This window comes from Corythoichthys intestinalis, chromosome 2 (assembly GCF_030265065.1).
Source record: "Corythoichthys intestinalis isolate RoL2023-P3 chromosome 2, ASM3026506v1, whole genome shotgun sequence".
NCBI lineage: Eukaryota > Metazoa > Chordata > Actinopteri > Syngnathiformes > Syngnathidae > Corythoichthys > Corythoichthys intestinalis.
In genome coordinates this window covers 50,144,646-50,172,213 of record NC_080396.1, presented here as the reverse complement: position 1 = coordinate 50,172,213, position 27,568 = coordinate 50,144,646, and the positions used below count along the sequence as shown (strand labels likewise).

The 27,568-nt window shown below is 39.4% G+C and overlaps 1 protein-coding gene across 2 annotated transcripts in view; it reads left to right on the top strand.

The window, feature by feature from the left end:
* Positions 1 to 27,568, top strand: part of pcbp4 (poly(rC) binding protein 4) — a 66,379-nt gene that overhangs the window by 15,408 nt on the left and 23,403 nt on the right. The window contains exons 2-8 of one of the 2 annotated variants that reach the window (XM_057822185.1): positions 9,892 to 10,081; positions 10,613 to 10,636; positions 12,088 to 12,120; positions 15,456 to 15,572; positions 19,443 to 19,574; positions 20,873 to 21,001; positions 23,002 to 23,076. In XM_057822185.1, coding sequence (XP_057678168.1) covers positions 9,974 to 10,081; positions 10,613 to 10,636; positions 12,088 to 12,120; positions 15,456 to 15,572; positions 19,443 to 19,574; positions 20,873 to 21,001; positions 23,002 to 23,076 — 618 coding nt within the window. In that variant the 5' untranslated portion in view covers positions 9,892 to 9,973. Of the gene's footprint in view, positions 1 to 9,891; positions 10,082 to 10,541; positions 10,637 to 12,087; positions 12,121 to 15,455; positions 15,573 to 19,442; positions 19,575 to 20,872; positions 21,002 to 23,001; positions 23,077 to 27,568 lie in introns of those variants that run through there. The other variant, XM_057822194.1, reaches the window with a different exon arrangement.

The following is a 27,568-nucleotide window of genomic DNA, read 5'->3' as shown; positions in this document are numbered from 1 at the left end:
ATCTCTGGATTATTTTGATACTTTTTAGCCCTTAAAAAGTAAAAAAAAAATAATAATAATTAGGCCTGAATGATATTGGAAAAATTAACATTGCGATTAATATTGCCAAAGCTCCACACTTACTTTTTGCAGTGGTTGCACCTAATTTTTTCCTTCAGGTACACCAACACAAAATATAGGTGCACAGCACTGTGAGTTGGACGTCTTAACCTCTGTCCCACCTTGCCTCTTTCATAATGTGAATTATTTCAAAACAAGAATAACATAGAAAAACGCCTGTCTTAATTAAATGCTTCATTGAGTGAGTCCACCTAAATTCACTCATGAGTGGAGAACAGCCTCTCACTTAAATGAGTTGCCACAGACTGGTGTGTAACAAACTAAATGATGATTGACACATTTGAAGCCTTTGATCGTAGAGCTAACGAGCCTTCCCTCACTAGATCAAAGCTACAAACCTGTCAATCATCATTTACTTTAAGTTCCAACAACATCCGCACCAATGAGCAAGAAAAGCAGCAGTATGGAGGGTGAGAGGCTGTACGAGCATGAAGCACAAAAACATCATTATACACAAGCAGAGCATTTGCATAAGTGCCATCCATCGATTTTCAACTCTGCTTATCCCTGCCATGAAGGGTCACGGGGTGGTGGTGCCTATCCCCGCTGACTTCGAGCAAAAGATGGACTACACCCTAAACTGGTCACCAGTCAGTCGTAGGGCACACACAGAGACAGACAACCATTTGCACTCACAGTCACACCGCCACTGAGTGGGAATTGATCTCACACTGAGTGGGAATTGATCCTATGCTGCCTGTGCCGAAGTCAGACGAATGTACCAATACACCATCAGCGACCCGGGCATTGGTCCATCCTAAGAATATACCCTAAAATTGAGAATAAGGCAACTATAGTCTAAACCGGTCCTCAAGGGCCGCTGTAGGTCCAGGTTTTTGTTCCTACCAATCAAGCACAGACCGTTTAACCAATGAGGTTTCTGCTAAAACAAGCAGCACTTGACTACAATCAACTGATTACACTTGTAAGACACCAGATTTGTGCAAAGTTGTCATCCTGTTTAGTTGGAAAGAAATCCAGCACCCACTGCGGGCTGATGTGAAATAGTTTGGGGACCCTTGAACTTTATGTTATGGACCTCTTGCTTTCAGAGTCAAAGTTTGTATAATGAGTACTGAACTCTCATTCTGTTTGGTCACTTTGTGCTGTTGCCTCCATTTTCGTACAGATGTGCACCAGGTGTAGTATCTTGAGTAGTTTAGTACTTTGTAAACACTTGAAAATGGAAGTAAAAAGACAGTATAGTCAGAGACACAATTTCAGCTCTATGACTGTACTGAAGCAGCATAATGACCTGCAATGTCTCACAAGCCTGGCTTTCAATGGATGCTATAAGCATGTTAAACCACGAAACATCAAAATACTTTGGAAAATATTGATTGTCATAGGAGAGTAAGCAAACATAGCCTTGCTGTCTGCTATGGTGTCACGTGTCCTATTTCTAGGTATTTGCCTAAAGCTTATGTGCAAAGTTTGTCACCAGAGGTTTTTGCTTACCAATGGCCTATTCAAAGCAGGATATGTGTAAATGAAAGAATTACAACTAGCCATCAACTCTGAAAACAACTGGGGATATCTGAAATTGCATGGACCAATGACATCAGAGACCTAGTTTCATGATACAAGAGTCGATTGTTTCCCTTCTATCTTAAATGAGTGAACATTGATGCATACAAAGATAACACAATGCTGCTAATAGATTTTCTTTTTTTCTGTTTTTATCATAAAAACACAGTAATTACAGCAATATTCGGTTGAAATGTATGACAACGCCTTAGTGTCTTCTCGATTGATCATGTAGCAAAAAGCCGACGAGCGCAAGTACTTTGGATCAAAGACAGTCTGCTTTTGTCATTTCAACTAGCCGCTTCCTGTGTGCGTCTAACTGTGTGAATAGTTTGTTTCTTTCATCTCAACAGCTGAACATGTATACTTTGTTTGCGTGTGTATATGTGTGTTGGAGGGTTTGTGCGGGCATGTGTGTGTGAACGGTCTTCCACCTCGTGCCCTCGCCATTGCACGTGTACTCACTTTGACACCCTGTCACATACTGCTCTCTTTGTGCCGAAACCCTGGGGACACCCTGCGTCTTTACCAAGTAAACACTCTATATGGCCGACCTCCTTTATGTTCTAAATGCAGAGGGGAACCCTGAGTGCGTCTTTCACCATACATATTAGGCGTGTGAATTTGGTATAAGCCAACCCAGTCACATCTCTGTTTGATGGTTGCAACCAGGGCATTTGTGTCAGAACAGGTGTGGGCAGTGAAATCCTCGCGACTAGTTATAAAATTTTCTTTTCATCTTGTCTGTCCTTCAGGTATTGATACCCGTGAAAGAAAATGGCATGGGGAAAAAAGGTCTCTGGCTATTGAAATATGTGCAGTGGAGGCTTTGAGCCAGGACAACTTTGATGTGGTTGATTTGCCACGTTGACAAATAAAGATCTAGATTAACACTAGTTCATGAGAGAGAGGCGGTATGACCAATTGGGTACTACTGTCCTGTTGTCTGGCCCCTCATTTTCCCGCTGCCGTCTTTTTAAAAGGTGTATGTAGTGCATTAAGCGAGGTGCGGGTTGAGAAGGATGGACCAGAACAGAGCACCTGGCCTGGTTCCCCCACCAGTTTACCCCGCGCCCTCACACTAAGGGATGTTTGATGTATTAAAACTGGAGGGCCCTGTTCAAGACCTGAATAAAGGCAGCAGGGCCAGCAGCAAGCACAATAGATTGATTGTTGTTTCTGCTTGACAACATTTCGGTGACGTTTCTCACTAAGGCATATCATTGTAGTTTGGTCATACGGGATACTGTTTGTAAATTTGTATTTATTTTATTTTCAAAAATGTTCTCCTTGAGAATTTTGAACACAGATGAATGTTTTGTAAGACAGGGATGCTAGTACCTCATCTAAACACATGTTCTAGGTGGCCAAGTGGTTATCTTGACCGACTCATATTTCAGAGCTTCTTTGTTTGCGGCCTCCCTGTGTGTTCTGAGCTTTTCCTCATATAAATTCAAATATAAAAGAGTACAAGTACAAATTACAAATACGAAAAATAAAACCAAGTGTACCAATGATCCTCTCATCAAAACTTACTTCTTATTTCTCGGAATTTTAATGTACCAAAACTAAGGTTAATAGATATGTCTATGGAAACAACTCAATCACTTACTTCCGGCAATAAGCCAAATTATCTGGCTAATCATGGAAAAATATCAATTTCTCCTAGCATCTTTTATTATTATTTTTATTTTTTTTTTTGTTACACACACTAAGCTTGAGTTAAGAGCAAAGACTACCAAAGGTGGTGATTCATTAGATTTTATTTGTTTGATATTATATACAGTGGGGCAAAAAGGTATTTAGTCAAACACCAATTGTGCAAGTTCTCCAACTTGAAAAGATTAGAGAGGCCTGTAATTGTCAACATGGGTAAACCTCAACTATGAGAGACAGAATGTTGAAAAAAAAACAGACATTCACATTGTTTGATTTTTAAAGAATTTATTTCCAAATTAGAGTGTAAAATAAGTATTTGGTCAACTACAAACAAGCAAGATTTCTGGCTGTCAAAGAGCTGTAACATCTTCTAACGAGGTCTAACGAGGCTCCACTCATTACCTGTATTAATGGCACCGGTTTTAACTCATTATCGGTATAAAAGACATCTGTCCACAAACTCAGTCAGTCACACTCCAAACTCCACTATGGCTAAGACCAAAGAGCTGTCGAAGGACACCAGAGACAAAATTGTAGACCTGCACCAGGCTGGGAAGACTGAATCTGCAATATGTAAAACACTTGGTGTAAAGAAATCAACTGTGGGAGCAATTATTAGAAAATGGAAGACATACAAGACCACTGATAATCTCCCTCGATCTGGGGCTCCATGCAAGATCTCACTCCGTGGCGTCAAAATGATAACAAAAATGGTGAGCAAAAATCCCAGAACCACACGGGGGGACCTAGTGAATGACCTACAGAGAGCTGGGACCACAGTAACAAAGGCTACTATCAGTAAAACAATGCGCCGCCAAGGACTCAAATCCTGCAATGCCAGACGTATCCCCCTGCTGAAGAAAGTACACGTCCAGGTCCGTCTGCGGTTTGCTAGAGAGCATTTGGATGATCCAGAAGAGGACTGGGAGAATGTGTTATGGTCAGATGAAACCAAAATAGAACTTTTTGGTAGAAACACAGGTTCTCGTGTTTGGAGGAGAAAGAATACTGAATTACATCCGAAGAACACGATACCCACTGTGAAGCATGGGGGTGGAAACATCATGCTTTGGGGCTGTTATTCTGCAAAGGGACCAGGACGACTGATCTGTGTAAAGGAAAGAATGAATGGGGCCATGTATCGAGAGATTTGGAGTGAAAATCTCCTTCCATCAGTAAGGGCATTGAAGATGAGACGTGGCTGGGTCTTTCAGCATGACAATGATCCCAAACACACAGCCAGGGCAACAAGGGAATGGCTTCGTGAGAAGCATTTCAAGGTCCTGGAGTGGCCTAGCCAGTCTCCAGATCTCAACCCCATAGAAAATCTGCGGAGGGAGTTGAAAGTCCGTGTTGCCCAACGACAGCCCCAAAACATCACTGCTCTAGAGGAGATCTGCATGGAGGAATGGGCCAAAATACCAGCAACAGTGTGTGAAAAGCTTGCGAAGAGTTACAGAAAACATTTGGCCTCCGTTGTTGCCAGCAAAGGGTACATAACAAAGTATTGAGATGAACTGTTTGTATTGACCGAATACTTATTTTCCTCCATGATTTGCAAATAAATTCTTTAAAAATCAAACAATGTGATTTTCTGTTTTTTTCCACATTCTGTCTCTCATGGTGAGCTTTACCCATATTGACAATTACAATTCAATTCAATTCAATTTTATTTGTATAGCCCTCAATCACAACAGAGGTCTCAAAGGGCTTTACAGAGGCAATATGATACACAATTAGAAATGAAGCAACAAAGATGAATAGATACAGTTCAAGTCCTGGGTATCCCCTATCCTTAAGACCCTCCATGCCGGCAAGGAAAAACTCCCAAAACTCCAGAGTCAATTGGGAGAAAAATGAGAAACCTTGGGGAGTACCACAGTCAGGAGAGATCCACTCCCAGGACTGATAGACAGGAACCCCAGAACGGCTAATGGGAATTAGCAAGCGAAATTATAGTCCGTAAAAATACAGTGGAGTAAAGGAGCAAGAAGAGGTCCCTCCGGTCAGATGAGACGGGGGTAGCAGCGAGGACGTCAATCCAGCCAGGGGTCCGGACAGTCAGGAGGCTGCAGCTGAAAAATAGCCCCTCCCCAGAGGGGAGGGGGGAAAGGCCCCCTCCCCTCTGGAGGGGGCCTGTAAAAATTACAGGCCTCTCTAATATTTTCAAGTGGGAGAACTTGCACAATTAGTGGTTGACTAAATATTTATTTGCCCCACTGTATCTTTGGAAATATATTACCTTAATTTGTGGAATGTACGCTGCTATTTTCCTCACCTGCTTTGAACCCTGCACTTTATGATGCAGTGCGACTTAATTTTGGATTTGTACTGACTAATGAGATCCATATATTCTGGTGTAAATATCTCATAATACAATGTGGACACCTGTGGACATCTTATATATGAACAAATACAGTTTTTTGGGGAAATTTTGGGGTACAGTTTATAATCTGAAAATTACAGTATTATTGTTGTGTAGTCCCTTGCTTCTCAAAGCCAAACCCTCCTCCGTTATAATATTGTACACTGCAAGAGCAGAATATAATATATGGTATTTTGAGATTTAAATGTTTTTCCAGATTTTCAAAAATCTTTCTGTAATTGCCAAAACCAAATGCCTTAAAGGGATTCTTATACGAAACATATGACACATATAGTATTTATTATTAGAATCTTTATTGTCATTCTGCGTAAAAGTAGCTCACATGACATTGTGCATCAAATGGAGGCTGACAGGCTCAGTCTCCTTTTGATTACTGCTGAGGAGCTGTTCTTTTCCGGAAGCTGTGTTTGGTTTCTCCTCAGCTCTGGAATATGTCAGGACACATTGGGGGTGACTCGTGACTTTGGCTGTATCCAGTCTTGGCTTTGCTAATTCTCATATCTGTGCAAGCGGGGCTAATCGGAAACAAAGAGGCTCTGTTCATCCTGGAATCCTACTGCTTGAGAGTCTGTAAATGAGGAGCTCTGATGCTCACCGCCCTCGCCCGGACACAGAACACATGCCTTGTTATCAACCCACAGAATTGTACATACTGATTACTCCACCCATTAGTCTTAATATAATAAATCACTTATGAATTAGCCGTGCCCTTTTGGTGCCCAAGCATAATGAAGTTAATCCGCATATTGCACAAATGTGCTTTGTGATAACACGTATGTTGTACACACGAACCAAAGTTAAATTCATGATGACTTGGGCTCACATCCACAGCTGACAGCCAGCAAATATTCTCGTCAACCTCTTGACCTGAGTTCTATATAAATGGAAATTACACGCCGATGGACTTTTGACTGTCACAAGTCCGAGCATCTCCCCCAAAAAACGGGAACACGATTGATTTGCTGCAATTTAATCCGGCAAAATGACTCTTTGCTGCAGTTACTGCTTACTGATAGATTGGCACGCCACGCTGGCCCATGGAGGAATAAACACATACAGGCAGTCAAGCTTTATGACATCTTAAGAGGGATGTGTGCGGGCATCAGAGCGTGTCTCTGCAAGCTTCAAGTGCATAAATAAACCAGTGAAGCAGTAATGGCCTTGTGCAGTAAGCAAAAGCAATAAAGCGGCCTACAACACGTCTCCCGGGAGTTGGATCTCATCTAAAATAATACCCATTTATTAAACATGATCTGCTCACATACCTCACTGCATCTACTGACGGCATGCAGATTTATGAAACTCACACAAGAGCATGTCAGCAAAGTCAGCAGAGCAAGAGTGCGCACGGTGTCACAGCATCTCACTGAGAATACTCTCAGCAAACAAGTGACCTTGATTAGTCGAAGAAGAGAGCTTCCTGTTACCAAGTGTCATTAAATTGCCAATAAAATCCAGTGCCTCTCATTTTCGGGCTATTGAATGGATTGCCTTGAAACAGTGTACAGTCACACTATATTCCCAAAAGACAAAACCTCTACGGTCTGTTTTCTTTCCCTGGACTGAGAGTGGCTATTAGTATATCACTGAACCGACAATAAAAAGAAACAATAGGCATAATTTGCCAATTTTTGTTAGAAACAAATTTGTAATAGATTATTTAAGGGGGGGTTTACATTTTTTAAATTTTCTTTTCCCTGACAGATTTGTTAAAACGGTTATGATGATATTACTTGACAAGTGATTGAGACCTTGTAAGACTTTTTGGGACAAATTTATCAAAAAGGTTTTTTTCTGAGTCAGTGAATCAATAATCTTGTAATTAGAGGTGAAGAATGAAAAAGATCGTTTGGAAGGACCGCAGCTCATTGTCCAATTAGCAAATACAAGCATAAATTCTTACATTGAAGACCTATTTTAAATGTATTAAAAATAAAAGCGACGAAAGTTATGTTTTGATTTCTTATAAAAGTTAAGAAACAAGCTGGACATTTAGGGTATGTGTTTTGGTATTGTTTGTTTTGTTAAATGGCCTAGCTAGAAGTAGTTCTCATGGCACAGTATTAAGAAGCATCATAAGTCTTTTAAACACATAGCGAGGATTGAATAAATCCAAATTCCAATGAGAGACATGAGCGAACATCTCACACATCTCTAATTGCAACTTCCAAGGTCCTCTCTACTCACTCCTCTATTTACTTGCTAACACCTACCACCAGAAATTGCATCAAAGAGACAAGGAAATTGACAGACCAGAGAGGAGGAACAATTGTTTGTCGAAATGAGACAATTCTTGCACCCGATGCACGCTCAAGACACTTGAGACGGTCCTTAATATGGCGGAGTATGACCCACTTCCAGGTAGCTTTCAATGTTTTGAGGAGCGTGGAGCATTAAAACCGAAGAGACACTTAAGTGGAAGTCAACATGAATAGTTTAACTGATTGGGTGAAAGAAAAGAGTGTTTTTAACAAACTCGCCAAATTTGAATTAATTAAAAAAAAATGCTAACTATATGTAATCAGACTACAAAATGGGGCGAAATAAGGCCAGCCCATCTGGTCTCAGATTCTGTAGTAGTTTCAACTGACTGTGCACAAACCATGCCCCGCTCACGTGCCAAATGTCTACTTGTTACCATAGCTTGTAAAAAAGCATGGATGATATTTTGTTTTGATGTTGCCCATGTCGATAGAACTCATCCACCATGCCAGTGAAGCTGGTTGTGTTCAATTCATCTTACAATATTTATAAATATTGATTTTCGATATGCAGGGCATTATTTTGATTAATCTCAGCAAGTGATTCCATTTTCAAATGATGGCTTATACAAAATTTCCTGTATATCACACTGGACTGTCACTGGTGGACAGCTATTTTGAGAAGCGACTTGTAGCCTACTCACCTCAGGGGCTTCTTTATTGACCTTTGCTAAAGGTGACTTGATTACAATGAGCACCTTCAATTAATTAGAAATAAATGATAGCGCACATCCCAATAAACACTTCCATCAGCAGGGCTGCTGCTACACCTTTGAGTACTCTTAGCTGAAATGGTGTACTAGTATGCTGTATGTTCCATCCCAAAATACATTTTTATTTTTTTACTGTGTTTTTATTAATCACTGATGCAAAACAACAGCGATTGTATTGTTTTGAAATGAAATTAATGTTTCAACAAACTGAACAGGGGCAAAACCACTTAAAGTTTAAAAAAAAAAAAGAAAGAAAGAAAGAAAGAAAAAGAACAATTAACATATTCTTGGCAACAGTGTAAATTGGGCGTGTTTAACAAATAGCTGGCTGACAGGCATCAATGGCATTCTTGCGAACATTACACTATACTGGAGGAAATGTACAGCAACATTAACAACAGTAATATAAACTAAAGAGGGGCATATTCGTGAAAAGAAAAGCAGTCCTACAAAACAATAATGGATCGTTTTTATACTTTAACTATCAAGTTTTTTGCTGTGATCTGTTTTTTCACTAAACCGTGACATCTTGGGTGCATCAAATCTGCTATGAACTGTCTGTATGCATTGTTTGCTAAATTGTTTATTATTTTCTTGTAAAGTTGAATGTCCGAACAATAGCATCGCATGGGTACACGTTAAAAAAAATAAATAAAAAAACGCTTGTGGTGCCCTCAGAATTGTAGAGCCCTATACACGCATGTGCAAGTAGGAAGTAGCGGCCTTGCCCATCAGTTTGTTAGTCCCAAACACCTTCTTGACACAGCCAAGCCTCCTAGTCAATATCCTGTACACTTCTTGTGACTTTGTTATGTCTCAGCAGTATCAGTCAATCTAATGAAAGTAGAAAGGAAGAAAGATATGATTTTGTTCTCTAAGGCCTACGATATAAGTCATTTATGGGGGCTCTTTTGTTTAAAAGTATAAAAGCCATTTGGCTCAAAACACTGCCAGACAAAAACACCCAATTTCCTCTTAAATTAGCTTGGTCATTACTTTTGAGAGGAGACATGGGAAGCAAATTTGCTGGCAGACTAAATGGAAGGTCAACGCAGCCACTTGAAGAAAAGCATGTCATACTTTTTAATGTAATCATGATAATAATATTAATGTCACAATTATTGACTGTAAGTCTATTGATAACTGATGAATAATGGATGTACCTGTGTCCGTGGCCATATTTGGATAGGACAAAGTTAAACTTCATTCTCCTTCTCTGACTTAGAGCAGCACTGAAGGACCTCAGAGAGCCAGCCAAAGAGCGCCGGCCTCGGTTTGAGTGTGTGACCAGCGGATGAGCCTTGTTCATGCGTCTCCCTGTGTGCCACTCCCATATCACTATGAACTGTGAGCAGGACTTTGGAGACGGGGGCTTGGGAGTGACCCTCACATTACGACTGCTCATGCATGGAAAGGTAAAAGCCTGCCGCTTTGTGTCACGCACCATACAATTTGCATCTACCTCATGAATTACAGCCGTGTCAAAGAAATGACATAATCATTACAATTTCTTGCGCTTTCAGGTGGGTAATGAGATCACCGACCGCTTTGGTCATAAATACATTAAAATCACACCATAGCCATTATGAAACCTTACGAGTTGAATCAAATTTTAGCTGCACAGCATCCCTAGTAATGTAGATGAATGCTATGCTTATATTTTTTCTCCTTTGCATGGTCCTTTGTTGCCAGGCAGAGTGCATCTGGCTCAATCATAACTGATTCATAGGTCAATGAAATATAGATGCTATGCACAGTAGGCTCTTTAAATGGTAAACTAAAGGCCCTAGAACACCAAACAAGGCAGGCACACTCTATAAACACCATACTTTTACACATTAATGCAATAAAATTGTTCATCTGTATTGAATTCAGGATACCTGCAAGTGGCACACACTGCAATGATGTTTTTGCTTTGCTTGATGAGTTTGTATTTTGCATTATAGGAGGTTGGCAGCATCATAGGAAAGGTAAGCTTTCTTCTTGTGCTTTTGTTATACATACAGTACCTTCAGATTTTGCACATAAGCTTTATTTCACAGCAATACTTTTCTTTTTTGAGTAATACTTTGATTTGCATTTTTATATGGGTCCTTCCCTATCCCATATTGGAACCTTTATAATTCACAAACCTTTCTAAAACCATAGCCCTCTTGCCTATTTTTATTTGAAGTCAGCAGAAAGCCCTCTGGTTGGAATATACTCAGCCTAAATGTAATTGCCTCAAACCAACCCTGCAACCACCTCCATTACCTCTAATGCAACACAGCAATCCATCAAAAGAGAGAGAAAAAACATTAGCGTATTGACGGCAAGCCTTCTGTTGATGCTTTCCTGTTGGCCCCTGGTGGGCACCCGGGAGTTCAGTTCGGTGAGACCCAGCTGCCTTGTAATAAAAAACCTGCATAAGTCATCAATAGAAGGTGGAGGGACAAAAAAAAAAATCATACGTATATAAAGTCTACTGAAAATAGTTATGCCTCAACAAATATGCAATATGCTATAACATCATGTTCGAATAAGCTCTTTGCTCAAAAACACCTTCGCTGGTCTTTTCCAGTTTACAAAAAGTGAGTTAATTCGAATATCGTGTTTACATGACTTTCCTGTAATTTTTTGACTAATTGTGTTACTAGACTTATTGGGGTTATTTTATGAAGTGGGAGACGGGAAAAGACTGACGAAATTATCATTTAGTTCAATAGAGAAATATGATTTGAGATGTGTTTTGCGATACAAGCATGCTCTTGCAAAAGATCGAGCTCATATCTTAAGATAGCACAATGTGTGCACATTTTATTTTGTTCTGCTACAAAGAAAAGCTCAGGATATCTATCTGATTGTTATGATCTCTATGATGGAAGAGAAAAGGGACAGATGAGTTTTGTAGTGAGAGGTACTTGATCTGCAGCACTTGAACAAAATGGACCAGCTCAGCGTTAGACAAGCTTTCTCTCCTTTATCTCCTCTCATCAATAGCAAACAGGACAGCAGATTCACAAAGGATCACATCCATGTTATCCCTCCAATGTAAGAATGATAGGGTTCAAGATGCTGTTGTAAAGAGATTATCAGTGGTTGGACAAAAGTGCAGAAAAAGAGAAGGGGACATGTCAGTAAAAGGAGAAAAGGAAGCTGACACAAGTCTGATCTTGTTAGATGTTTTTTTTCCATTGTAGGAGGTCTACAGTTCACACCTTCACTGCATAAACAACAGTTAGTCACTCGACCTTTTCTCACATACGTAAATGTCTGATGCTGCTTAGTGTGACACTGTATTGCATCAGAACACTGCAATACTACTTTCTGCTGAATTCTAAATAGGCTTAATGTTAATTATTTTTGAAAAGTAAGACACATCTCAAAGCGAAGGACATAGAACTCTGCTTTAAAGCTGCCCTTCATTTTGTGTTTATTCCAGAAAGGAGAGACTGTGAAACGAATACGTGAGGAGGTATGTTATAAATCACTTATACATTGCACCATTGTTGTCATTTTAACTCTGTCCTTACTCTTGGCTCTCTTTTTATGACTTATTATGATGTCATTTTGTGTGTGCATCGACAATGCCAATTTACCTTATTTATTGCGGTTCCAGATTAATTTATAGCATTTACTGAGAGATGTGTTGTGACAGTTAGTAAAAGAAACATTTCATCAAACCCAAGCTTTTTACAATGGGGCTGGCAGTGATATGATATGATATGATCGCTGCCAATCCCACACAAAATGGGTTGGGCGTCTATCACAGTCAATGGCAGCTAAAAAGATCATTTCAACCAGCATTTACTGCATGAGGCAGAAGGTATTGAACACAACGGACATGTCTGTTTGTTTTTGCTTGATTTTGTTGAATTCAACTAACTCTGTGCTCCAGAAATCTTTAGGGAAACATATATTGTACATACAACACTACTCATACGTGTTCCTCCTGCCCTGTGGGAACAACTATGACTGCAGATTAGTTGGGGACCTTTTCTGCCTTTTCTTCTTGCTCTTCATTATGCTGCATCGTTTCAGTAGACCTAAGCGGTGCCTTGCATCCAGTAAACAGGTGCATCATGGTACTACGCTCAAAAGCGTAAGCCTAAATTCAGACTAGTTTGTATGCTATATAATGCCATAAAATATAAAATCACTTATGAGCAAGGGAGCGAACGATAAACCATGATACAACAAGGGAACACTGCAGTGTTAATGGACTATTCTTTCCTGGGATTTTAGTGTTTAATTTGTAACCTCTTTGGCCAGGAAATAGCCTGTTAATTAGAAAATGGACAGACATTTACAAATACGGAGCACTATGAGCGCTTTTCGAAAAGTTTTTCCGTAGTTTTCAATCCAAACTTCTTTGATTGTTTATTATCAAGATGCTCATTCACCAGTTCCCCTATCTCATTCATTTCGTGTTTAACAACCGCAGTTTTCCACTTGAATCGCTTTTCATAAATCCCAAGGGTGCAGCTTATCCAATGTGTTTGTTTCGACTTGTATTACAGGGTAATTAGTCCGATGCTGCAGAGGTACATTTGATTTCTTCTCTAGTTGCAAAGGTTTTATGTTATGCTCTTTATGGGGCAGACAGATAAATAGGAGAACTGTGAGGTCATGCGACAATGCAGTCTCGTGGAGTTGCTGGACTGGACAGTCGCCCAAGGTGGTCATCCAAGCATGGCATCATCTAGCCAGCCACTTTCGGCTTGTGTTACTAACTGTATGAGTATCATGCCGTCATCGTCCTCCCCACCCCCCAGTGGGCCGCACAGTCACCATAGGAGCATGACTCACTGGACTGACTGAAAAAATTGGCCCAGAGGACACAGCACTGTCCTGTCACTGCTCATGTGACTTAAACCTTGAAATCAAGGACACTGAATGGAACCAAATGAAGGCAGAAGATTTATAACGCCGTAATCATTCCCAGAGCGGTAGATACATTAGATAGTAGCCTTCAGTCGCTTTTCCTTCCTGATCAAATATTAGGCTTGACTCTGATTCCAAGTTAGCATAGCTTTTGCATAGTGCTGGGCGGATGGCAGGTAATTCATTTTATATTAAAAATTACGTGTACGTAGCTCAGTTGCTGATGGTGTACTGGTAGCCAATGCCATCTTAACTTCAACACAGGCAGCATGACTCAATTCAAACTCAGTGGGGGTGTGACTGTGAATGCCAATGGTTGTTCTCTGTGTGTGCCCTTTCATTGACTGACGACCAGTTTAGTCCGTCTTTCGCTCGAAGTCAGCTGGGATAGGCTCCAGCATTCCGTGACCCTAGCATAGAAAAAGTGGAAAGTGGATGTGTGTTAGTGTGTGTCAATATTTAAACATAACTGTAAAAATTAGAATGGAAGGTTTATATAGTCCTTTAGCAAAGCAAAGAGTAATTTGAAGAGTATTTATTGTGTAAAGCGTTTGTCCATAGTTCTCCACATACTTTTGACACTAAAGGTTAATGTACTCATTAATTTCCATTTTTCTGACATGTCTTGTGTGCCTGGCGTTTGTATAATTAAAGCCATAGATGATCATTCCGATATCTTCTTCAGATCTTGTTTAACCATTTTCTAATGATGTACAGTGGGGCAAATAAGTATTTAGTCAACCACTAATTGTGCAAGTTCTCCCACTTGAAAGTATTAGAGAGGCCTGTAATTGTCAACATGGGTAAACCTCAACCATGAGAGACATAATGTGAAAAAAAAAAAAAAAAAAACAGAAAATCACATTGTTTGATTTTTAAAGAATTTATTTTCAAATCATGGTGGAAAATAAGTATTTGGTCAATACCAATAGTTCATCTCAGTACTTTGTTATGTACCCTTTGTTGGCAATAACAGAGGCCAAACATTTCCTGTAACTCTTCACAAGCTTTTCACACACCGTTGCTGGTATTTTGGCCCATTCTTCCATGCAGATATCCTCTAGAGCAGTGATGTTTTGGGGCTGTCGTTGGGCAACACGGACTTTCAACTCCCTCCTCACCCCTCGGCGTCAAAATGATAACAAGAACGGTGTGCAAAAATCCCAGAACCACACGGGGGGACCTAGTGAATGACCTACAGAGAGCTAGGACCACAGTAACAAAGGCTACTATCAGTAACACAATGCGCCGCCAGGGTCTCAAATCCTGCACTGCCAGAGTACACGTCCAGGCTCGTCTGCGGTTCACTAGAGAGCATTTGGATGATCCAGAAGAGGACTGAGAGAATGTGTTATGGCCTGGACGTGTACTTTCTTCAGCAGGGGGACACGTCTGGCAGTGCAGGATTTGAGTCTCTGGCAGCACATTGTGTTACTGATAGTAGCTTTTGTTACTGTGGTCCCAGCTCTCTGTAGGTCATTCACTAGGTCCCCCGTGTAGTTCTGGGATTTTTGCTCACTGTTCTTGTTATCATTTTGACGCCACAGGGTGAGGAGGGAGTTGAAAGTCTGTGTTGCCCAACGACAACCCCAAAACATCACTGCTCTAGAGTAGATCTGCATGAAGGAATGAGCCAAAATACCAGCAACAGTGTGTGAAAAGCTTGTGAAGAGTTACAGAAAAAGTTTGGCCTCCGTTATTGCCAACAAAGTGTACATAACAAAGTAATTAGATGAACTATTGGTATTGAAATCAAACAATGTGATTTTCTGTTTTTTTTTCCACATTATGTCTCTCATGGTTGAGGTTTACCCATGTTGACAATTACAGGCCTCTCTAATATTTTCAAGTGGGAGAACTTGCACAATTAGTGGTTGACTAAATACTTATTTACCCCACTGTATCTGTTGACTTCTATGCCAACAGAGCAGTGCCCGGGTCAACATCTCAGAAGGTACATGCCCAGAGAGAATCATCACCATCACTGGATCCACAGAAAGTGTCTTCAGAGCATTTACAATGATCACATACAAACTGGAAGAGGTAGTGTTTTTTTCTTCTTTCAAATGAAAATATTAAAAGGCTTATAAAGTTGCCAAAATGCTGGGTAGAGTAAATCAAATAAAATTCTTGTAATGGGAAGAGGAGGAGGATAGAAAAAGAACCTAAATCTATTTCTCCACATGATAAAAAAAATCATTTCCTGAGCCTCATCTCAGCAGCATCACTAATGTGCTCTCATCATTATCGATTAGCCTCCGAACGCATAGTGTTAGAGGGGGAAATGTAATTCTTCCTACAATGTGATGCGCTTTCAGATACTGTTGTTAAAACACACTGAATACAGTAAGTCTGCATTAGCGACATGAGTTATCATTAAGCTTTTACTGTTTAAATGTTTGTCCTTTCAAAGTACTAATTTGAATTCTTATACATGCACTGTATAGACATACAGTATACATTGTGCATATTGATATATTAACCTATATGTTCATGATTTGTACATTAATGTGTATTTTTATGATTTGTACATAGAGCAGGCAAGAATGTGGTAATCTAACAGATATAGTTACACTCCAATTTATTTACAGGTTATCATCGCCATCTTGAAAACATCAACTAATGCAAAATTTTCGAAAAGAATGGCCACTCGTATTTTTAGCTATGTTTTCTCATTTTTATTATGCACTCATTCTGTTGGTTCGGATCGTTACAAAGTAGATAGTTTATAATCTTTGCATACACAATCTTCTTCCTGTACCCTGTATAACTGATGTCATGTTGTTGTTGTTTAATAACAAATTCAGCATGGTTTTCACAATGCACAAGTATTTAGAGGTTACTGGTTTGAATCCCATCTCAGGCCTTTCTTTGTGATTTTTACTTGTTCTCCTAGACTTACTGGAGTTTCCTCTGGGCCATTTGTCTTGCTCCTACATTCTAAGAAAATGTGTTTTAGGTTCATTAAAACTAAATTGTCCTTAATTGTGAATGTGAAGTTATTTCTACTGGACTGTCTCAGAAAATTAGAATACACAATATTCTAATTTTCTGAGACAGTCCTGTATATTGTTCTATGTAAAGGACGTCAGCCAAGGTCGGCCCCCCACATTTTTACCACGCCAAATCTGGTCCCCTTTGCAAAAAGTTTGGACACCCCTGCTTTAAATGGTGGATTAATGTACAGGACTGTCTCAGAAAATTAGAATATTGTGTATTCTAATTTTCTGAGACAGTATATGCTCTGTGATTGGCTTACTAGTTACTTACTTACTTACTAGTAGGCTAGGTAGGCTCTGAGCCTATTGATGAACTAAACAGCACTTCTGCTGGTAGCAGTGAAGTAGTACACACCATTTCACCTGTTTTTCAATACCCGCATCAATAGATTCTCACATAATCAATTCCTAAAGTTGGATTAATCAATTAATCCGAACAAGTACTGCAGACCACTTAAGGGATGTTCTCATTGTTTACTGATGAATTATACACTGCCAATTGTCTCCATGGTGACCGTGGGCCTCCACCTCTAATTAAAATGGTGTCACAGGAGACAGTGATGAGGAAACAGGAAGAGCGGTCCACTCTTTACAGATTTTTCTCACTCGGCCCTTTAGTTTCTATGGCAACGTATTGACCGACCCCCTGTGTGCCACCACATTTGACTTAAATTAAAAAACAAAAGAAATGACTCGCCTGCTGGTCACAAAGTGTTCAAATTGTTTGGGTCTCATCAGCGAACTTTCATTAAGAAACGGACCACCTACGCCTCTTTTGTGCGTTACAAAACACACAAGAGAGCTCGTAACGTGCGCTCACGCAATCTTAAACTGCTGTTGCTCTAATAACAACAGACCCGCACTTGAGTATCATACATGTTTATTTGTTCTCAGGTGTCATGATGCTGCAAGCATAAAAGCAATATAATCTTTTGTCATCAGGGCTATTTATCCTGGCAGCAACACAATACACTTCTGGGATTAAAACTTGCATTAGAGTGTGCTTGTGTGTGTGTTACTTATTGTACTGAGAATGGAATCTTCTGTGTTCACACTCAGAACAGCACAGACCACATCTTTTCAAATGAGCCAGTTTGAAAAAAATACCAACCACTGTTTTAAAATGTCTGTCTAGATCTGTGTTGGATATGAAAATATAGCCATCCCCCCCCCCTAATTAGATACAAAAGCTACTCAAATATAGTATAGAATTCTGCACAATATACTGAGGTACAGCAACAAAGTATTTCTATTGTATTACTTTTCACCACTAATTTGCAAGCAAAATGTCAGAATGTTAAGACTTTTTTTTTTCTGTATTTGCCTCATATTTTTAGATCAAATCAAGAAAGGCTTGTGACTGTGTAGATTAGTCCTACAAGAGGCAACGTCAGCACCTCATTGGAAAGGCTAAAAATAGATGCAAGAACCACAACTTTAATGTTTAGTGGTTAGAAAAGATTTTTGAAGAGCTGTTCCGCAAATACAATCTTTCGAGGTTACCCTATCCAGGGTCAAACTAGTTTGATGTCAAATGACCCTCCCGTAGTTTGCGTTTTATCACACATTGGTTGTATGTTGTTGAGTGAAAGTCAGTCAGCCAAGTGTATTTACATTTCAAAGGTTCACGAAATACTCTCTTCATTAATTAAATGTGCCATCTCCTCCCACTCATGATGTTTGCTTGCTTTGCTGCCTTCAAAACACTCAAATGCTGTGACCTAAAATATGTAAAAATGAAACGTGTGGCAGATTGAAATAAATTCATACTCTTGCCTTATTTTAACTTATAATTTGGATCATATGCGATCAATAAAAACATTGTCTGAAAAATATATGATATGGCAGAGAGGCTTTGTGTTGAAGATGATTTTTAATGGTATTTTTGGAGCGTAGATATCTCTTGATTGCTCTCAACTAGCATCAAACTGAGTGTAATGTTGCAAACAAAGGTATGCTCATTAAACACTGATTGTTCATTCAATGAACCCTCAAACGATGAACTGAACTTAGATGGCAATGAAGTGGAAAACTTATTTGAAACAGCTCTTACTCTGGCATTTATAAGACGTGACATTTTGTCTCGATTAGAGATTCTGTGAGAAAGATTTTGTTGTGCTTTGTATTAGTATGAGTTAATAGGTTCGTTTGCAATTGTTTTGTGCATTAATGTGCAATTTTAGTAGTAGCATTTATTTCAAATGTATATTCATATATACAAGTGTATCTTAAATCTTTAGTATATTGTTTCAACGTGGATTTTCAGGAATGCAAGTGCAGATGCTGAATCATGATTTCTCTTTTTGCTTCTCAATCATTTATGAATGACATTAGCAATTGTTGCAAGTGGTGCATATTGAACTCCGCGGCATCGTGAATGCATCTGTCAAAGCCATGAATACAGTCAGTGCAGACAAAAATGATGAGCCCGCTCTTGTGTCATTGTTTCTTGTTCATTTTGAAGGCCTTTTAGAACAAAGGCTACATTTGTCTGGGTGTAATAAATGTAAACAAAAAAAAACCTCATCAGAGCAAGGAACAGATATCTAACCATCACATCAATATGCATGGCATTGTACTGCCAAAACAGTGCTTCCAGTTTTCCATGTTTTCTATTCTATTAGTCACATAAGATACCTTAATTGCAACAAGGCAATAATGTAAACAACAAGTGGAGATAAACATGGTCATGATTATTTTTTTCATGACTGAATATCTTTTCCATCTACTGGTGGCTTGCTGTGATGCATTAAATGTTACTCTTTGTGACACATTCATGTTGATGAATAAGCAAAGCTTAATCTGAAAAATAAAATGACCTGAATTCAAAGTAATGTATTAACCTTTAGTGGGTTGTATTTCCTTGTACATTTTCTCCCTTATCGTCCTGATGTTTGCTTTGTATTCGTGACAGGACCTGACAGCACTGGTAGCCAATGGCACCATCAGCTCCAAGCCACCAGTCACCCTGCGACTGGTCATTCCTGCCAGCCAGTGTGGCTCTCTGATTGGGAAAGGAGGGGCAAAAATAAAGGAGATCAGAGAGGTAACCCACTTCTCAGTTAATACAGTGATTGAGCTTAGCTGTAGGCATGTATACATTTCATTGAGGTAAAGTTAGTGTTATTTTAGGCATACATACACAATTGAAAGTTAGGGGTTTATTGAAAATTGGGTCTATACAATGCTTAGTGTTGACTGACTTTGTCGAGCAGGATTACTTGAACTAACTGAACAAAACTATGTCTATGAATGCAGACATTTTAATTGCGCTATTATGCAACTATATAATGCAACCATCAGCCCTTCCAGTTAAAATGGATTGGACGTCTATCGTTGTCTCACTGGCAGCCAATTGTGCATAAGTGCTTAAGTGGACTATAGGTTCCCTGCAATTGACTGGTGACCAGTTTATGGTGTCCCTTGCCTCTTTTGAAAGTCAACTAGGATAAGCTCCAGCTCATCGGTGACCCTAATGGGAACAGTTGTTATAGAAAATGGATAGAATGACTTAAAGCTGCTTATACTAATAAGTTCAAGATACAAATGTTCTCAGAAAGGCAAGGCTTTCATGTGGTGGCTCTGCAGGTATCCCCACATTCACAATAAAATGCAGTTGCCTAATTAGCTGTAAAGTACAAATGAGGCTGATAGGAAGGCCATATGTTTTAAAGGTATGAAGAAAAGTGTTCAACATCTTATTTTGAACTGACCATGACACTGACTGAGACAAGTTTTCATCCTCAGGAGAATGAATGTGAATGTTTCAAGGTTTAGCATGTTCGTTCATGGGAATTTTGAAATAACACAGCTAAAAAGATTCAATTCAAAAGACTGTTGTTAAGGTAAGCAAATAAAATTGGGACAAAAGAATCACTCTTTGATCACCTCTTTGGATAGTAAGATCAGATGATTACAAAACTTACTTTTGAGACAATATACAAATTGAATGATAGAAACTGCCAGTCCGGTGCCCATCAGAACCATTCAGGTTTAACAAACACATCTTTAGCCAAGGTTGCTTGCCATCTTGGCAGCGCCTTGCAAAATAGGATTTTCTGCAGTACTCCGCAGTGCATTTTTTTGGGCCTTTTAAATAACTCACATAAGTCGCATGGTGACATCAGCTGCATGATAAATTTATAGTCTTTGCCTCAGCAGTGGAGTCATTAGGAGCATTGCGCTTCACTTTCCTAAACATACCGCAACATGGTCGCTCTCTTTTATCACCGACGTAGAAGGTCATCAGGCTAGCAGCGATGCACACAGGGAAGCTGCAGCAGTGTAATTACAACTTGTCTTATCAGCCTAATCTTCCTATGGAACCTTCCCTATCATTTGCAGAGCACCGGAGCTCAGATACAGGTGGCGGGGGATTTGCTACCCAACTCAACTGAGCGAGGGGTAACGATATCTGGGAATCAGGACTCTGTAATCCAGTGTGTCAAGCTCATCTGTGCAGTCATCCTGGAGGTAGGAAACATCCCTCATGTCGCTTTTATTCTGTCTGATTACAGGGTGATGCATCAATCAATCACTCAAGCATTAGTCAGTTTAGTCAGGAAAATAATGTTGCAGAAATACAATATCATAAAATAAATTAAATGAAAAACAAAATGAATTAAAGCCCTAATAACATGCCTCAAACTATTGCATAAAAACATGAGAGGTGACTCCAACCTCTTCCCTGTCAGATTTCACCATATTCTAAAAATAATAATGATAATAAAATAATGAAACTAAAAAGTTGACGTAGGTAAATGAAGACATAAAATATTTGTTAAAACATTAATTGAAAAGATGGTTCCTCAGCTTGTGCTTTAAAAATGAATATACTCTGCTACCCTGAGGCGCTCTGGACCCCTGATCCACAGGGAGAGCTAAAACTGGAATGACAAAATGACTAAAAGTCCAGAGCTAGTTGGCGCTCAAGAGGCTTTAGCCTTATGTTAACATTTTTGAAATGCCAGACAAAAAAAATTGTGCAGCATGTCATCTATTCAGCAATGGAATTTTAATGAAGAGTGTTGTTGAAGCCAGTTTAATTGAAGGAATCATGCAAAAGCAAAGCACCCATGAACAAAACCCTTGCATTTGCTTGGGTCATTAGGTGCACTGTGACAATTTCTACTGAGCTCTCTCAGAGAGTTTTATAGCTGTGCTTCCCCAAATATTAAATGCAGTGTTCCACAGGAGCGTACATCCAACTTCCTTGCATACAGGTTTGGTTTGTACCATGTCCAAAAGGTGATTTAAAAAATTGTTTCTTACATACAAGCAGATGTTTGCAAATGTTCCATTTTGATTAAGCACAAATATAAGAGAGCTACAGAAACAAGTTTTTCAAACATTTCAAGAACCCTCAAAATAGTTGTTAATCTTATTTCAAAATTGATGAATTGCTGATTAATTGATTTATTGTTGCACCTCTGGAATGCAGCGTTTCACGAAAAAAAAATTTCCGACGCTCAGAGAATACAATTTGCAAGACACCTTTACACCAATCATAATCTGATCTTCAAACTTTTCAGGGCGAATGGCCATTTTTAAAACATGATTGAAGTTGTTCATGTTCACCATTTCACAGTACTATAAACTGTAGTGTGTCATAGAAATGGGATGAGAGTCACATGGAGTCAGAAAGTTCCTTTCTCATGCTTCGGGATTGTGAAACTGCAGAAGACAGCAATGAAAGTGGCCTGCAGCAAGTCTGTCCACCTTTAGACACCAGCTCAACAGCTCTCTCGAGCTAACGGGTGCAGAGATAAGAAAAAAACATCCCCGAGCACAGTTTCCCTCCTGTGTCTTCATGGAAGTGCACAAGTCCTTTTTGTTTCGGTGCTACAGCTGGACGTGACTGACTAATTGCTAGTTTGATTCAGTTTATAGGGTCTTTCTTCAAAGCAAGCTGCATTGGGATTCAGTACTAGCGGCTTCTTGCTTTGGGCTCCAAGATTTAAATTATGCAAAGTTATACAAAGAATTTGCTGTGACTGCTCCCACAATAAAGATGCTCTACATTTTTAAGCCCCCTCCCCCTCAAACAGTGGCATCAACTCTGCCATTAACTAGATAAGATATCTACATCCAACCGTGTCGTACACAATGGATAAACTCCTTTTCTGGTTGGTCTTTGAAGAGTTTTATCTCAGAACGCCTCCCTGTGAGGGAAGCTTGATTTCTCCACAAAGGAGCCACAGCGGAAGCTGATGGGAACCAAAGCTCCGAGCTATCATCCTCTGCAGAGCTGCTGTTATTCAATGAATGACCAATTTGAACAAAAGAAAAACAAGAACACGGGAAAAAGCTCATTAGCAGTTTAGAACATCATTAATTGTTATTGTGCTTTAATGTAGCGCAGCATGCCACATTGGCTTTCGGGGCCTTCGTGTTTGGCGGCTTCATTGATGGTGTGCTGTGTCACCTTAAAATGTTTGCTTCTCACAACGAAGTCCTCTTTTTTGGCTCCTTAGTCCCCCCCGAAGGGCGCCACCATCCCTTATCGGCCGAGCCCCTCTCCGGCCGCCCTCCTCATCGCAGGGAACCAGGTGAGGAAGAATACTTTGCTACTTGATTAAACAGTGGGATTTGGAATTTGGAATTTTACCTGAATGCTGAGGAATAGAGACTAAATATGTGAGAAGACTAAATGCCTTTTCACACGAATTCCTAGTGAGAGGGTCCGGTGGCAACATGCAAAGATTGAAGTGCCGACATAGCAGCATTTCTTGAAGTAAACAACAAGGCTTTCGGTAGATAAGAACTATAGTCCACAACACACCCATGAAAATGACATCACTAGATTCAGCTGGAAGGTGGAAAGTTTAATTTAGATCGCAAGCTCCAGTTTCCCCAAATCATCTCCGCTGGACCCTGAGTGGCTAATCGGGAGGATTGGGACACTTCCCTGTGGGCATGCCTGACGTTTAGGCCGGTCGTAATATAGATTTTTAATGAAGCTGTCAGCTAAACTCGTTAATAAGGCATTAACGCAACCCCCCTTTGCACGATAAATTATTGCCCATCTAGAATCCCGTAGTTTGGAATTCAAGACCCCGCGAAGCGCTCCCATTGCCGCCAGCTCTGGGAGAGAGTATCATCCTGTTGACGTGATCCTTCAGTAAAACTTAATTTTGGGTTTTAATGGCCGAAATGAAGCACGGTGAGGCAGTGTGACGTGCATGAACGCGTCTGGCTGTTGGTGCAACCCATTATGGTTGTTTTCGAGCATGTAGGGATGAAAGTACAGCGATGAACATACCGGCGTGTTGGGCAGCTGTTCGAACTGTATAAGTGTTTTGGGGAATTAGGAGACAGCCGTTTTGGTGAGTTCAATCATTTTATCTTTCACATTTAATTTAATTAAAAAAAATTTTTTTTATTATTTTACGTCAGAAATAATGAAACCACTGATAACCAATGATATATTACATGATTGAAGTATATACAGTACTCCTTGAAAATTTTGAATATCATGTAAAAGTTGTTTCATTTTGGCAATTTAACATAAAATATTAAACCAACAAAACTGTATATGTCAATTTGCATATAATGGCTCATCTCAAGCAGTTCCTCATAACTATTGTGGTTCTGAAGATTTTTCAGGTTATTATAACAACAAAAGTTCCCTTTTGATAAGTTATTTGGGGAAAATTCATGTTTAATTGATCTTTACAAGTGTAAAGTAAAACTCTTTTCTTTTTTCTAATTAGACTTAAATTTGAATGACGTAAGGTCAGCACATTGGTCAACTCCTGTGCTAAAATGTGTATTTAAAAATTAAGATATATATTTTTTGCATTGTAAAAAAAATCCACTAATCGCAAATTTGCTTTTGACAGCATGTGATTAATCGCTTGAAAGCACGATTATTATTACAATATTTCAATACAATAGGTCATGATATAAAGTCTGTGTAAAGGTCTGTGGCATGAAACTCCCGGGCCGAAAACGAGTCCCACTCTGGCCCTGATCTCGACATTTAGTAGGGAGAAATTTAAAAAGTTGGAAGGCTATTTACAAGTGTCCAAAAGCATTATGAAGGCTTCCTCCGTTGTCCTTATGACTTTACTTGTGAATATGTCTACCAAATTAACACAAAATCCCTCTGCCTGTGCTGTGTTGTTTTTGGCAGCCCTTTTAATTTTTGTCATAGTCTTTTGTATGAAAAAATTTAGTTATTTCAAAATGTGTACGTCTTTGTCTAGTTTTATTCGGAGAAACCTAATACAAATTTCGCCCAGTTTTGAACGACATTTACTCAAAATGTTTTCGTCTGTAAAAGTAAAACATTTTAGTCCAATGATAAATAAAGGTTTCGAATAATTCTGAATAAACATAGAGAAACAAGCACATATTGTAGCGTCTACAAGGACAACGGCAACTTAGTGAAGATAATACGCACTCAGCAGGACATTTTCTCACTGAAATACACCTAGAAGCCATGAACTGTATGCAAAAAAAGTTTACGCCAATGCTAACGCTAATGCTAAGCCAACATGACGAGTTACATTTAGTGTGTGATAATCACTCAGCACAGACCTTTAAAGGCTCATGCAACAATACAAATTCTCTTTTGCTAAGATAAGAAAAAAATCTCACCATGTGTTTCCAAACTAGCAAGATGGAGTGCACCGTAGCTTGAAACACATCCTAAACTCCGGTGAGGAGAGTGAGGGAGAAGCGCGCTACATCTCACATGAGTAACACAACCCAAACACTGCTACGATGCAAGCTGTGCGCATATTACAGAAACTATGTCTCATTTTCGAGTTGTTGTCGTCTCGTCTGACAAAAACTGGCATTCGTCCCTTTATGCTCCTAAGCCACGTTTGTAGCCCGTCATCGTCACATCAACGTCATGAAAAAATTGTTTATCGACGAAATATCATTGTTATCGTCATTATTGACAAAAACAACACTGTGCCTGTCCCTCTCCTTTTGGAGGTGCTTTCTGATGTCAGAGCATTGCTGCCTTGGAATAGAATTTTTCCATCCATACTGTATGTGCAAATACACACTTGTTGGGCCACCCATAACGTCCAGCAACGCTTTTTAGTGCGTGTACCACCCCCCCACCACATACAAAATCAACAGTTTTGTTCACAGCATGGAGTCTTAACCCTTTATAGCAGGGGTGGGCAAACCGGTCCTCAAGGGCCGCATTGGGTCCTGGTCTTTGTTACAACTGATCCAGCACAGGCAGTTTAACCAATGAGGGGCCAGGGAAACAAGAAGTACCTGACTGCAATCAACTGATTGCACTTGTAAGACACCACCAGATTGGTGAAAAACTGTCGTCTTGATGGCTTGCAACGAAAACCTGCACCCACTGCGGCCCCTTATGGAATAGTTTGCCCACCACTGCCTTATAGGGAAAATGATTATTTTTGGTCATTTAAAAAAGATGTGAAACCCATACAGGTGGGACATCGCATTTTGGCTCGTTTAGGCCACCCTTTTTTACCAATTGTTAATATTGTGGCCAGGTTTCAATCCTAATTATACAATTTATCTTTTTTTTCTAGGATTATTTTAATATATTTTTATGAATAAATAAAATTATACATTGAGAAATGTTAATAAAAATAAAATTAATAAAAAAGAAATGCACACTGGTTATAGCCCCAATAACATTCTACTGTTGATTAAAAAAATAAAAGAACTCTCAATGCCATATGATTTCATAAACACAACTTTAGACATATGAAATTGATTTCAACAATATCAGAAACATGGCAATGGTGCAAGGGCGTAGGTTTGGGCTCAACATTGGTGGGGACGATATAACAGCATAACCTGTGCGTAAAGTTTTTGCTGGGGACGGGACCTTAATATGACCAAACAGATTGGGTGAACGAGGGGCAGGGGTACATTTCTCACGAATATAAACCTAATTAATTGACAGGCTGAATGATCAATGCAAAATAAATCTGTATTTACATTTACTAACTTTCATGTGTATTGGTTCAGGTGATACACCATTCAATTAAAACCATTGTTTTCATAAACAACGAAAACATTTTGAAAACTTCCAAAATAGATGTCTGGATTTTATTAGCAAATTTCAATTGCAATATTTGAACATAACTTATATTGACAGTATACACAACAATATAAACTTGTTGATAATCTCTTAACTATCCCGGAATGCAAAAAATAAACATTTGACTTAAGCTCACTCAACATTGTCTGTCTAAATAAATAAATATAACTCGAAAAACTTTTTAGTCTGGGAATAACAAAAATAATTCAAAATGGAGCCTCCCTTCAGGTAAAACACTACTGCTTTTGTCCATAAGCACAGCCAAACTCAACAAAAAATGAAAGCTCATTTGGGTTGCTTTAAGACCACATAAATAAAATAAAAGTGAAAATTGAGGAGAAGTGGGTAAAACCTTGGTTCACTACATTTCTCAGTTTAATTAACGTTAACAGGAAAAAAAAGAAAAAAAAAATACAGGAGGACACCTCTCTAAGCAGCTTCCAAGTTTCGCAGGTTAGCAAATTCCCACAGTTTAATGTTATGCTAACTCTGATGCCGGTCGGATTTTCAGTAGCACAATTAGTGGTGTGTTCCCCATCTCCACAACATTGATGTCTTTTTACATTACTTACAGTGGCTGCTGCTGGCCGAAAATAAACTTCTAATATCCCTCCTCTTCGAAAGAGGCGGAGGAGGCGGCATGTCGTCGAGGGTGTGTGGGTGTGTGTGTGGGAGGGTTGAGGGGTCAAGCCAGTCAAATGTGTATTTGAGGGGAAAAAATGGACCGCCACATTCAGCAAGTCAAAAGGGGAAAATGTAAGTCTGAACATAATGATAATAACTCACTTAATAAAGGTAGGGTCATTTCCATACTCACAACATATGGGAAGACGATGTAAATTACCTATATAACTAAAGTCATTATATAATGTAAATAAGGTCACAAAGTTAGTGGGGATAATTTGAGCATCCTGAAAATTTGGGAGTGTTATGTCCCTACCGTCCGTATGCAAACCTATGCCCTTGCAATGGTTTATATGTAACTGCGCTCTAGT